This window comes from Platichthys flesus, chromosome 6, assembly GCF_949316205.1.
Source record: "Platichthys flesus chromosome 6, fPlaFle2.1, whole genome shotgun sequence".
In the NCBI taxonomy this organism is placed as follows: domain Eukaryota; kingdom Metazoa; phylum Chordata; class Actinopteri; order Pleuronectiformes; family Pleuronectidae; genus Platichthys; species Platichthys flesus.
The window spans coordinates 22,705,688-22,720,054 of NC_084950.1; the positions used below are offsets into that span (position 1 = coordinate 22,705,688).

General features: G+C 40.6%; 1 protein-coding gene across 1 annotated transcript in view; it reads right to left on the minus strand.

Moving 5' to 3' along the window:
• Positions 1 to 9,839: 9,839 nt before the first annotated feature.
• Positions 9,840 to 14,367, minus strand: part of LOC133955094 (calcium-dependent secretion activator 2-like) — a 46,995-nt gene continuing 42,467 nt past the window's right edge. The window contains exon 2 of the mRNA XM_062389756.1: positions 9,840 to 9,989. Within this exon, the coding sequence (XP_062245740.1) occupies positions 9,840 to 9,989 (150 nt within the window). The remainder of the gene's footprint in view (positions 9,990 to 14,367) is intronic.

Genomic DNA, 14,367 nt, shown 5'->3' on the forward strand with positions numbered 1-14,367 from the left:
CTGTGAATCTATTGGAACTTGAATGGCAAGAATTGAAGAAATGTTTAAATAAATTAAAAGTGGAATTGTACGTTAATGCCTGCATACACACATCAAACACTTACACACACATCCCCTAAGCTCAGTATAAATCCACTTTCATGCTGCATTAAGAGGCTTCTGTGTGAAACGTATCAAAGAAAACAGACGCCGACAGATAGCAGGCCTCCCACTCACTGAGGAACAATGGCGTTCAACAGCCCGAGGGCAGCGTGACAGAGCTGCTCATGTGTTCAGATCCTACCTGTACCTTTACCTGAGGATCTAAGTTTACGGACCACAAAAACAAGATGTTAATTTTCATGATGTACAGTAAACACATGTGTGCGCTCGCATGCAATTAACAGTCTTCCAAGGATGAAAATCTGAAATTACAATACAATATAACAAAATTTCCTTGTAAAAAGTGTCACGAGAAAAGAAAATGCATATGAATGGGAGTTTCTGAACTAATCTTGGAAGTCCTGCACTTTTAACGAGAAGTCAACCCGATACTACATAATTAAGAATGTCCGTCAAAGTGGGCGGAAAAAGATGAGGAAGAAAAATATAAGGAAGATGTAAGATGTGAAAGCATTAACGTGACACTTCAGTTCATTTCATGTATTAGTTTTAGGGACACTACAGCCTCCTCAATAATTCACACAAATATTTTCAGATGTTTTTCCATCTCTTTTGTGGTGTGGAAGCTTAAGTCTATTAGGTCAGGTTTGAATATGTTTAGGAACAAAAAACTACATGCTAAAATGCTATGCTACATATTGCGGACATTTGTTTTGAATGTTGAAATGTATGTTGGGATTCCTAACAATGGTTTGCTGTCTTTGTTACCTCGCTGACCTTCTCTGTCTTCAACACAGATTTTAAAAGTGCAATGAGTGTACACGTGAGATAAGAGACCAGTCTGTGCTGAGAGCGGTTTCATACTGAGAACCAACAGCAGCACTGGGATCTGGTCGAGAGAGGGTCTGTGAAGTAGTTCCAAACCTAGTCTGAGCTGGAGGCACTTACTTATAGTCAAGGCAGCAGCGTCCTGCAGGGCTAAAAAATGTCACACACCTGGAGCACCGGACTCCAGCTGATCTAAAGCATTAAATTACAAGTCACACACATTCAGCTCCGCCACAGACGTCTGTTCTTCATAAGTTGAATTGCCACTATGTGAGGAGAGGGATGTGCTGTTTCTGCATTATGTGACATATATGTTTAGGGGCCTTCCTCCACAGCGAAAAATACTAATTACTTCCATACAAATCAAGCTCTTGTGTTACAGACTGGGACACGCATTCAGGGGCATCTAGAGAGCAGCATGAAACAATATGCTTGCTGTGGGGACCCAGAAGAGGACTTCATGTGATTGGTAAACTTGCAATACCTTGTAAGTGAGACCAAACTCATTGTCTCTCTTGAAGGAAGAGCCAATGAAAACAGCGACAGAAAGACCAGATGATTTGGACAGTGATGACAGTATGTTGATATTGTAAGGGACACTCAACGAGGGGGAAAAGACAATGCATGTGAAGCCTTCTCTTACTCTGATGGTATTTTAAAGGACAGTGCTGTATCCATGACTCCATTCTTGACTTTGAACAGATATACAATCGGATGAATAAGTACGGCATGAAACTGCCTGTTGTCGTGTTAGCTTATAGAAGAGAAGGCATTGACAGCATGCACGGAATTAACGTTCGTCTCCATGATATCAGCACTGAAACAAATTTTGGGATTTAAACATCAGGTACATCAAACTGAATACAAGTGAACCGGGATGTGGCGTTCTTCACTTAGCAAGACCAAAAGCAAAAGGAAAACTGAATAATGTCCTGTCACAGAGTGGACAACAAAGACAGCCATGACCTGGCACCAATCCACTGTCTAAATTTGCATTAAGATACGCCAGATGCATTAACCAGATGCTGCAAACTGAAATTCCCAGTTGCACACCATTTCAATTTGGAGATGGAAATAGAGTGTACTCCAGCAGAAAAGTAAAACTACCTACTAAAATAGGCAAAAGAAAATGTTGTGTTGAAGCTGAAGTGGATCAAGTTGATATCCCATTTTTGCTAAGTGAAACATTCCTAAAAGGGCTGAAACCGTTTTGAACATGGAAAATACCACTTTATAGCCTGTACCTCTTGACTTCACCAGTTCAAGCCACTTCTGTGTGGTCACAAGAGACAGACACTGAGAAGAGTCATTCCGAAGAGGATGTCCTTATGGTCACAGAAAACTTGTCCAGCGATGAGAAACAAAGTTCTCTCGACTATAGAGGCTCATCCAAAGCTCCATAAATAAAGACAAAGAATGTTTCACCATTTTGCAACAAATAATACAAGACTTGTGACAAATGCCGGCGGTACAGCAAGAACAAGCCAAAGCTGGCTGTGGGTTTACCTCTCTGGATTTTTATAGGGCATGGAGCTCTCCTGAGATATGTATATCCACCCCATACAGTCATACCCATCACTATATTGGTACTACAAAGTGAAAGAAATCATGCAGAGTACAGGTGGTAAAAGGTCAAATGCACTCCAGCAGTCTTTTATTGGCTAGATGGTTACTGGAGTACTTGTATGTCATTTTGATGATTTTCTTTGGGCAAGTTCACAAAACTTTCCAACAGATGTGATTCCTCTACTGAAGTCTGCATTCCATGTTGGATGCAAGGAGCATGACAAATTTGGCTATGTAGGGATGGACTTTGTTGATGGTGTAGTTCAGATACATCAGCACAGTTGCATTGATAATCTATAACCGCTCCATTTGCAAACAGCACGTGCCATACAGAGGGATGCCCTCTTAATGAGACTGAAAAAGATAAGCTGAAGTAAAAATAGGAAGGATACTGTGGGTTGCTAAGCAGACCAGACCAGATGTAACATTCTGAACTCCCCCCCTCCTAACAGTCAGAATCACTCTAAGTGCTACTGGCATTGAGTAATAGCAGTTGGTGCACAGTGAAGTAGAAGGTTTTTATTTCCGCCTGAATATTTTTGGGTTATCAGATGCCAGCAAATGGTTATAGCTGGGACTTATGAGCTGGAAAACACAATGGGACCACAGCATGAAGCCTTACCTAGCCCAAGTTCACGTTTGATAACAATAACACAGAAAATGAATATTTTACACATGTTTTTCTAAGGGTATGTCTAGGAGGTTTCCGTTTGGAGACTCCAAAGGGCCCTTGGTAACCATGGTCACACACTTTCACACTGAAAGAAAAAGGGCATTCAAACACACACACCCCTCCTCCAGATCAGAATTGACTCCTACAGACACACACAGAGTGAAACAGAGGGCCATACACAAATCAAAACCAGAGCAACACTTTTTGCCTTTTACGCACAGCTGTTCGGGTGTCATGATACCAAAAATTCAGTAGTCGGTGCCAATACCCGTAACACGATTATCGATGCCAATTTCGATAACACGGATAAAAAAAATGCAATTATTCGAAAAACAGCAAAATGTCACAAAACATACAAAACATGTGAAGAAGAGCATAGCACAACATAATAAAGTGCAATTAATGGTCATAGTGCAACAACTACTGTCCCCAGATACAATCCAGACTTCCAGGCATCTTTTCAAAAGGTACTGTGCAAAATCAACAACAGTGCAAAACAAAACAGTGGATATAACAGTGCAGCCATTTAGCTAACAAGATGAACACGAGTTTTGGCAAAATTGCATAATTTTTCACAGCATTTCACACATTTTCTTGGCTAGTTCAAGGTTAACGCCTCGGTCATCTGCCTCAAACACATCTTGCCATCTTGGTTTTCTGAATGTAAACGTTGACTGGAACACTCTGAAGCGTATACTGCCCCCATCAGTTCCGGAAGAGGCGTAGCACCGATGCAAAGTTAGCATTGCTAACAGCTGGCATTGGTGCTCACAGTGCTTCAAAAAATGGGCATCGTCTGTGTTTTGTTATTTTATTATCGAAAAGTATCGTAAGTATCGGTTCTTGTGACATCCCTAGTCTTTACGCAGTGATTTCCTTGCTGTCCCTTTAACTTTACACCGTGACGCATCAGATCTGAATGTTGGAAATTATATTGGCTAAACAAAACCCCAGTCATCAGAACAACCGGTTGCAATTGGCTCAGTCTTTACACGTCAGAAGAGGGGAAAGCTCTGTCCGTCAACAGTCAACAAGGTGTCTCGTTGGCTATTGTAAGCTGTTGAAAACCAATCCCAGCTCCAATTGCGTCAAGTGAGCTGTCAATCTAAAGTTTAGAGTCTAGCCACCATATTGATAGCAAGAGGGAGTTACAAGGGAATTGTTGTACCAGCTGTGGTGATTGAATCTTTAAATGGTTTACATCAGTCGAATCAGAAGAAGCTTTCCAAAGATATGTTGCATCTGTAAGATACAGCTCAGTGAATAACAATTTTTGACGCTTATTGGTAAAAAAGACAACCTGTGGGACGCCTGCGGGCCGATGCAGCAAAAGAGGTTAAGAAAGTTCCTATGTCAGATTAATGACGTGTTCTTAAGAAGCCAAGGATGCCTTAACGAAATTCTAAAGATGGTGGTGCATTAGACTCAAAACCTAAAAAAGTCGTTTTGTTGTTCCAGCAGTGGGTTTAAAATCACAGCCTTTCAGTTCACAGCCCGGGCTGGTTTCGGACATGAGTTTTTGAAATAGTTCTGAGGTTGGGGTCGGTTACGCTGGCTGGGCTAATCATTTACACAACACATGTCTGTAATTAGGGAAAGTATAACTTTGTATCAGGGACAATTTAAAATAAACCTGCTGCAGCTTACATTAACTGCATCAGACTCATGTGTTGGTCGCACACAAAAAACAAAATGTCTGTCTGGTTCGGGCTTGGCTAGGTTTCTCTCTGGCTTGTGTTTTCCTCTTCAGTGTTGAGGTCAATTCTCTTTATAAGAATGGTTGGTGAACGAGGCCCATTGTTCTCAGTAATGTCAGAGAGAGGCTGTGTGGTGACATGAGGTTGGGGTGGTCAGAGGGAGGTGAAGAAAATAAAAAAAAACGTTTTAGAGGGGAGTTGGGTTCTAAAGGCAGCTCCCTCACAATCAGAAAAGTGCTTGTGGATCGATTTTTTTAATCGGTTTCAGTCTGTTGCAGCTAAATTTAATTACTTTGTGCCATAAGAGCTCAACAACCACTATGTCATCAGAGCTGTGGAGGAGGACAAAGTCACACCTCTCCCACCACTGAACACGGGACAGTTTGAAGCACGCAACCACAAGCCCCCAAACCAGGATGTATCGGGAAAGTTCTTCAAACCAGAGTCAGTTAATATACCAGTTTACAGTTTTGTAAGGTCCAACAGTTCAGTTGGTGAACAGAACCGGAGTGATGCAAACGGGACGAGATAACTTTTGGCTTCGCAAAATCATTATCAGTGTTGACATAGATAACACATGCGAAATTTTGAATTATCTTTCTATAATGTTGAATGTTGAATTCTTATGTATGTTTTTCAACATTTAGAACATCTTTCTCTGTATCTATTGTTTATAGATATTGCTTTTCCACAGTCAAATATCCTGCTCCTTACCCTCTGTGTTTGAGCCCCTCTACTAACTACAAATTCCGAACACTGATTATCAATTAAATTAATAACTATAACCAAAATTACCATATAGTAAGTTAGCTAATTTGAAGGATATAGAGTTCTTGACAGTGTAGAGGTTGGCAAAATACACCTTATGAAGATAATAGAGTATAAAAAACATAAATTACTAACGGTATACTTAAAATAGAAGATGTGTATGTGAGTATGCGTGTGTGTGTCTGTGTGTCTGTGTTAGTGAGCGTGCTTCCAAAATTGCGGTTGGCCACTCCAAAGATAACGCGTCCCCCTCCCCCTTTGGAATGTTTACGACATGTAGCGGGGATCAGAGTGATGGGTGCTGAGATATGCAGGTGTGTGTGTTGGTGCCAAATTAGAGAAAGTTACTAGATGCATGCAAGGAAAGACTGAAGAGCATTACTAACATTAAGTTTCAAATAACTAGCCTAGTATTATTATTAAGCCCAGTTGAAAAGGGAAAAAGGGTTTATGTGCTGTTCGTCCAGTGAAGTCGTCTTGCTGGGTTGCCGCTCCTGTCCTTGTGGTTCTGTTTTGCGGTGCAGCTCAGTGTTCGAAGGACCTTGCGTCGCTACTTGAAGGTTGGTAGAGCTTGGATTTGGTTTCCTTGGTGAGGTCAGCTACGAGCTGCACATCTCTTTCATTTGAAGTTGAGCAGAAAAAGAGGTGACCTCCTCTCGGTTGAAGAGATGAGTCGAAAAGAGGTAACTGTAGAGGCCAGGCACCTCCCCCTCTGCAGGTTTCGTAGAAAGAGGAAGAAGAAGGGGAGAACTGGGCTTATATTGGCCTGGTAACCTCATAGGTTATGGGGCCCACACTGACCAATAGTGATTGAAATTTGTGTCCCCGGTCGGTTACACACCTCTGTGACGTTGACGGGCCCTGGGAGACTGAGTTCTGGAAGGTCTTGTTTTCTCCAGAACATTTGTTTCATGAGCATGCAACAGGAACAACAACAACAACAACACTGGTGACTGTATACTAGTTGTTCTACATTTGGTTAGCACTACTAGGTCTAAGTACAAGATTGCACCACCTTACTGACTTTGCCAGGCGTCAGTCAGCCAATATTACTTGGACCACAGCTATCTTCTCTGGTATTTGATGTACAGTGCCTTGCATAAGTATTCACCCCCTTTGGACTTTTCTACATTTTGTCATGGTATAACCACAGATTAAAATTTATTTCATCGTGAGTTTATGTAATGGCCCAACACAAAATAGTGCATCATTTAGAAGTGGGGGGAAATATTACATGGATTTCCCAATTATTTACAAATACAAATCTGAAAAGTGTTGAGTGCATATGTATTCACCCCGTTTACTGTGAAACCCCTAACAAAGATCTGGTGCGACCAATTGCATTCACAAGTCACATTTGCAAGTCACATAATTAGTAAATAGGGTCCACCTGTCTGCAATTTAATCTCAGTATAAATACACCTGTTCTGTGACGGACTCAGAGTTTGTTGGAGATCATTAATGAACAAACAGCATCATGAAGACCAAGGAGCTCACCAAACAGGTCAGGGATAAAGTTGTGGAGAAATATGAAGCAGGGTTAGGTTATAAAAAAATATCCAGAGCTTTGAACATCTCTCTGAGCACCATAAAATTCATCATAATAAAATGGAAAGAATATGGCACAACCGCAAACCTACCAAGAGGAGGCCGTCCACCCAAACTGAAGAGTCGGACAAGGAGAAAATTAATCAGAGAAGCAACCAGGAGGCCCATGGTTACTCTGGAGGAGTTGCAGAGATCCACAGCTGAGGTGGGAGAATCTGTCCACAGGACAACTATTAGTCGTCTACTCCACAAATCTGGCCTTTATGGAAGAGTGGCAAGAAGAAAGCCATTGTTGAAAGGGATCCATAAAAAATCCCGTTTGGAGTTTGCCAGAAGCCATGTGGGAGACACAGCAAACATGTGGAAGAAGGTGCTCTGGTCAGATGAGACCAAAATTGAACTTTTTGGCCTCAATGCAAAACGCTATGTGTGGCGAAAACCCAACACTGCTCATCACCCTGAGCACACCATCCCAACAGTGAAACATGGTGGTGGTAGCATCATGCTGTGGGGATGCTTCTCTTCAGCAGGTACAGGGAAACTGGTCAGAATAGAGGGAAAGATGGATGGAGCCAAATACAGGGAAATCCTTGAAGAAAATCTGATGCAGTCTGCAAAAGACTTGAGACTGGGGCGGAGGTTCATCTTCCAGCAGGACAATGACCCTAAACATACAGCCAGAGCTACAAAGCTACAAAGGAATGGTTTGGATTAAAGAATGTTAATGTCTTAAAATGGCCCAGTCAAAGCCCAGACCTCAATCCAATAGAGAATCTATGGCAAGACTTGAAGATTGCGGTTCACAGACGGTCTACATCCAATCTGACTGAGCTTAATCTTTTTTGCAAAGAAGAATGGACAAACCTTTCCATCTCTAGATGTGCAAAGCTGGTAGAGACATACCCCAAAAGACTTGCAGCTCTAATTGCAGCGAAAGGGGGTTCTACCAAGTAGTGACACAGGGGGATGAATACTTATGCACCCAACACACTCATTATTGTTTGTGTCACAATAACATTTATTTTGCACCTCCAAAGTACTATGCATGTTTTGTTGATCAAACGGGAAAAAGTTTATTTAAGTCTATTTGAATTCCAGTTAGTACCAGTACATAATGGGAAAAAGTCCAAGGGGGGTGAATACTTATGCAAGGCACTGTATCACTGATGTAGCCTTTAGTGCCGCCTATTGACCTGGCATGCTTGAGCATTTGTTGTCTCTGTGTTCTCATCTGGACAGAGATATTTTGTAAAATGCAGGTCGTGTGGACTGAAATTAATGTTTTTTAAAAAGGGAGAAAATAACTTTTCAATAACATATCTGCAGTGGTGTAGACGAGGCCTTTTTTTCTGTTAAAAATAATTGTTGCATGTAAAACTATCTAGCACACACGGGATGGTGACAAGTTTCTATTAGTCTTTACAAGAATCAGGTTCTATGGAGTTTGACATGACACACATTTTTTTTTTTAAATGTATTCGCTGAAGTCCAACAGCACGATTAGCATGCTGCAAACTCCAAGATCTTTAATGCTGTTATGAGAAGCGTACATTTTTTTAAAAAAATTGTTATTTATGAAACTGTGGCAGGACAAAATTTAATATTGCAGGCCGCCAGTCTAGATGATAGGAAAACACAGACTTCTCTCTGGTGCCTCCTCATATGGTGCCAACAGGTGAGTCCAGAGATTTGTTCTAAGGCACTTGCAGCCGAACCTTTGATTGTTACTTACCAATAGCTTAATAAGATATATTTTAGTTGACGAAATATTAAAACTAAACGTAAGGTTAGACAAGAGATGGACACAGAAACTAAAGCTCGGTACAAACCACCTGCAGCTTCTGCTCTGATCAAGAAGTTGCGGCACTGATCTCTGAGGCGCTGTGACCAGAGAGACTCTGTGTTTTCACTGTTTCCATAGTTAATAATCAGTCAGACACTGAGGGGCTGCTTCACGTGGACGAGCTCTGATCTCACTCTGTGCGTCTCTCTAATCGAGTGAGCGGGGGCGGAGGGGTGTAACATTACTGATTAATTCACTAATAGATCAAGAGTACAGGCAACTGGTCAAGCAGACAGTGATGGTCTGATGCATCTTTAAAGTGTACTTTGAATTAAAAAAGGTGTTTTCAGATTGAAAACAAACTATTCCCGAATGAAATTAAACAAACCAAAACAAAACATAGGTCAGTGTGGTAAGAGCTAAAACATTTAACAAAAAATATTTGTATCGGCTACTGTAACATTTGCAAACATAGAGGAGGTGGGGTTTGCAAACGATACTGCAGGGCGATCCAGATGTATTGGCTTCATGTTTGGTAGCTTACATGTTGTCAATCATTATACAGTCATTGTTCAGAGGAGTGCGTTATGTTATTCCATCATCATCACATTGTGAGTCTGTTCTGCCTATTCAGCAAATGTCTACCAAAATAAATCACAGTATGTGGTAAAATTGCTGTGTGAAGTATCGCAGCTCAAGTGATAACCTGTCAAATGTGCCCAACTTTAACCCCAAAACCTGCTCCTGCGTAACTCAAATGTCATGCTGTGGCAGAGTCCAAATACGATTACATTTTCATGGTATCAAATACCATCGCATCCCCAACAGGAGAAGAGCTCCAAATCAAAAAGTGCCAGCTGAGGACTCAGACCCTTTACACAGGGAGTACAGTAAACATGAAGTCACTTGCCTCATAGTAGCTCCTCACAGCGTTGCAGAAAGCTTCATCTGCCACAATCTGAGTCTCTCCGTTGAGGAAGGCCAGGAATCGTTCCTTCACCGCCTGCAGCTGCTGCTTGTTCACCTGAGAGAGACAAGAGGTGAAGGAGGTGGAGAAGGAAATAAAGAATAGAGATGGAGAGTTTGAGAGGGAGGAGAAATGAGAGAATGAGAGAAGGTCATCAATTAGAGACAGAGGGTGAGCAGATGATGGGAAGGCAGGGTAGAAGAGAAATAGAACAAAAGTACAAGATAAGACTCATATTTAAAGTTTGATACCGTCATTACAGAGAAGAGCCATTATCAAACATGATGTCTTTTTTCAACAAAAGCCACAAAAGAAAACATCTGCTCTGTTTCTTGAAAGGGATGGAGATTTTAAAAAGAAACAAGGGTTATTTTTACTAATTTAACACAAATTGTATGTATTTTACTTAACTGTTTATCCTTTCAAAGTCACCCATTTTAGCCTGTATTTTCATTAATTTTCTTTCTTGTAGACAGCCATTAGTTTCATTTTTCCTTTATAAAAATGTTAATCCCTTATTTCTTTGGTAAATTTATATAAATTCTCCATTTTGCGGCTCAGGAATTGTTTAAGCGACAGTAAATATGTCTGTAAGCTTATAATGGTTACACAGCATAATCTGCTTTCTTTGGCATTGGAGCATCCAATGAAATCAACACGTCTGTCAGTTGCGGATAAAGTGATTTTACACAGATACACTTTGTCAAATACATCTGCCTTCCACTATGGAGGGGTATGAAGTGGCTTTAGATAATGCCGATTGCCAATACTATTTCAGATAAATAGGAAAGGAAGATGACAGGCATAAAGACTTCAGTGAGACGCTTCGACGGGGGAGACACCACTGGCAGTTGGAATGGATGACGGAGTTGCTCTGTTTCTGCTTGACAGGTAGATAAATATAACTGATCATCTGCTCACAGTTGGTTAGTATCGTGTTGTTTGTGGTGGCTTATTCCAACTTGTTTTGGTTCAGAGTTCAAATATAGACATTCATTCCCCTCAATTGCCTACCCCACCTTTAATGGAGCCAATGGCCAGTGCATCATCACATTCTGCAAGAACAAGCTACTGCAGAAATTGATGAAATCTTAGAAAACAAAGCAAAAGCTCTGCTGGTGCTTTATTTACTGTGATCCTAACTCTAAAGGGGAATAACTTGCAGCATCTGTCAAAACAGACCACCAACATCGACACATCTGAAACCTGCAGCTGTAGGTTATGGATAAAGTGGAATGTGAACAATAAGGCTCATATCAATGGTCTAAAATATGTAAAATATACATTTCAACTTTTACGTTATGAAAGTCCGGAGTCTGAAAAAGACCAAATAACATTTACCGAGCAAATCTGTAAGTGAATAAAAACAACTTCCAAAGTTTGTTGATTCACCCCCGGTGTGTGAGGGAGAGGTACCGCAGGTCCTTACTTCCTGCTGCTGTCAGACTGTACAACCAGCTGTGATCCCATTAAACACACAACACAATTCATGAAATTTGTGCAATTTATATAATTATTTAATGTAATTATTTAGTTGTTCTACTACTTACTATTTATTTACGATTATAATTTTTTTGCTCACTGTTGTTTTTTTTTCTTACTATGTTGTTTTGCTTTTTCTTTTAACCTTGATGCATTGTATTTGCTCTGCTGCTGTAAACCCTCAAATTTCCCCACTATGGGACTATTAAAGGATTCTGATTCTGGTTAAAAGAAGATGGGTGTCAAAGAGCACTTGAGGCAAGGAGTACTCTGGTAACCAGAAACTGTATTTCACATGCTGGTGAACACAAGATTCCTTCTCCAGGTGAGATAATAGAAGTGTGTGTGCGCATCTATGTAAACAATCATTTTATAATCATTAAACAAAAGTTTTTATGGTTGATGAAGGTATTTTATGAGTTTGGTGGTGGAAAAGCTGTATTGTTTGTATTAGTTAACTGTGTCTTTCTTTGGAATTTCATAAAGTGCCTTTAAAACATAGTAAAGCAGAGGTAAGACACACTAACATACACCCCACCACTACCATCAAACACATAGTGGTAGAAACTTGGACTATGGACAGAAAAGGTCTCTGGTTCGACTCCACGGAGAGACAACAAAAGACGAACCTGGATTGATCTGTCCAAAAATCCAAGAGAATTCTCCCTACCCTGTCTAGTGCCCCTGAGCAAGGCACCTTACTCCCCCAACATCTGCTCTCCGGGCGCTGTACATGGCTGCTCACTGCTCTGTGTGTCTTGCACCATATGGGTTAAATGCAGAGGATAAATGTACCTACCATTGCATGAGTGTGTTGTGCATGTTTGTGCATGTGTTTGGTATAAATAAACGAATCTTAATCTTAATCTTAATCACATGCGCGTGCACACACACACCAGTCTCCAAATATATTCCATAAATATTTCATGAAGTAGAGAGAATCCATATGTTTGAGTCTATAAGCATTGGCCCTGTAAAGTCCAAACACGGTTGAAAGAATTGGTTGCATTTTCAGCCATGTTTAACCATAACTGTAGATATCTTTCGAACATTTTTGTAATTTTTTTTTATTCATGAATGTATTTATGTAAAGAACTGTCATATTATTTAGTTTGCAGCTTAAAAGACACTCTTCATCAAGTCATTTTGGAATATTTTCAAGTCTGTGTGGTTTTCAGAAGCAATTCTCACTGGAGTACTCGGGCCAGACTAAATCTCTCCCATAAATGTCATTGGTCCTGGTAATTTATGCTTATGAACCACAGCTGACATATTGTTCTGCGTGAGATTTTAATTTTTCATGAGCAACAAAATAACCAAATACCGCTGCTCATTCACTGCATATGTATGAGGCGTCAGGACGGCTTCGTCAGTAAAAATTAAACCATTATTCTTCATTCTGTTGCAGTGCTGCGAGCAACAAGTACATTCAGGAAGTCAAAGTGCCTCTTTCCACTGACACAAAGTGGTCTGGGACTCATTTAATGCTGCAAGCTCTTTGTGTTGGCTACAAAAAATGTTCTGTTACTAAGTGACAATGCAGATGTTTGCTTTTTCTCCCCGAGGAGGAGGGTGAATTTAAAAGCAGCAGGTTCTGACCATTCACATTTAAAATTACTTAACCTTCATTTCAGAAGTGGAAACTGTGAAATACTGTCCATTGGATATAAGTAAACTCCCGCTGAAGAGTGATGTAGGACAAGCAGACTCTCATGAGTTCAGAGTGATGCTAACAACAATCATTGATCTCTCGTCTGTTGAGGGACAATGCATGTCACATGGGATCAGCCTCTCGGTGGGATTTCTGCACTACTCTGTATGTGGACATTGGCCAATCATCCTTGTCTTGCAGCTGATGAAGATAGCTGGGTCCAGGAAGAGAGATGGCGTCTCAGATGGTGTGTTAGTATATCTCTAAGCTCCTCTTCCCCGTTTAAATCCACTATCTCTCAGATCCTCTGACCAGCTGCTCCTTGCTGTCCCTCTGTCGAGGTAAGGGGGCGATTGTGCGTTCACAGTAGCTATTGCTATGGAACAGTTTAACATTAGATGTTCCCTCTGCAAACACTTAGAAGTATAAAGACCTACATGTTTTCTCAAGCAGTGTCCTTAAGGTATGTTTTTGAAAGAGATACTCCACACTGATACATGTTTTCAAGCTGTAAACTAAATCATAAGGCTGTTCTTTGATGAAATACAAATCTACATTCATGTGCTGTACATAGCTCATAATGCCACCCACATTTTTCCCCTTGCAGGGGTTATGTCTCCCAACTATATGGAATGTATCTACATCACGACATTTATATATTTAACCGCTTTAATCAAAGGTCTGCCACCAGCAACTGCTCGTGGTGGGAAAAACCTAAAACCTGTGCACACTTTCAAATCTAGACCAAGTTGGAAGATCCAGAATTATCTTTACAGCTATCGACGTCCAATTGACTAGTCAAACTTCCATTGTGACTAGTAGGGATATTTATATAGGATATCTATAATACTATACTAGTCAAAACAGAATTACATATACTGCCATTTCTGAGATCTATATTTCCATTTTGACCATTACTTTTCCCATTAATGTGTGTGTGGTTTATCATTATTGATATCCAATGTTCACTAAAATAATTACTATCTAGCTCAGTTAAAGATGTCTACAATCTCATTGGGTTGTCTTAGCCCCACCTACCATCACTGCGTTCAGCCTTGGTAGAGGCACCTCAGCCAAAACTTAGGTAGGTCAGGGCTCCATGCCACCAAAAATCGACTAAACATTTCCATTGGTCGCACCAATGCTCGAAACATTTATCTGGTCTGTCTCTAGTTAATCAAGTCGTATCACTTCCTCTTTTCATCTCCCCTGCAGAGTTAACCATAACATACTCAGGCCCTGGGGCTGGCCCAATCCCTGCATATTGGTATTGTTAAATTAAATATCCTTAAATATCAATAT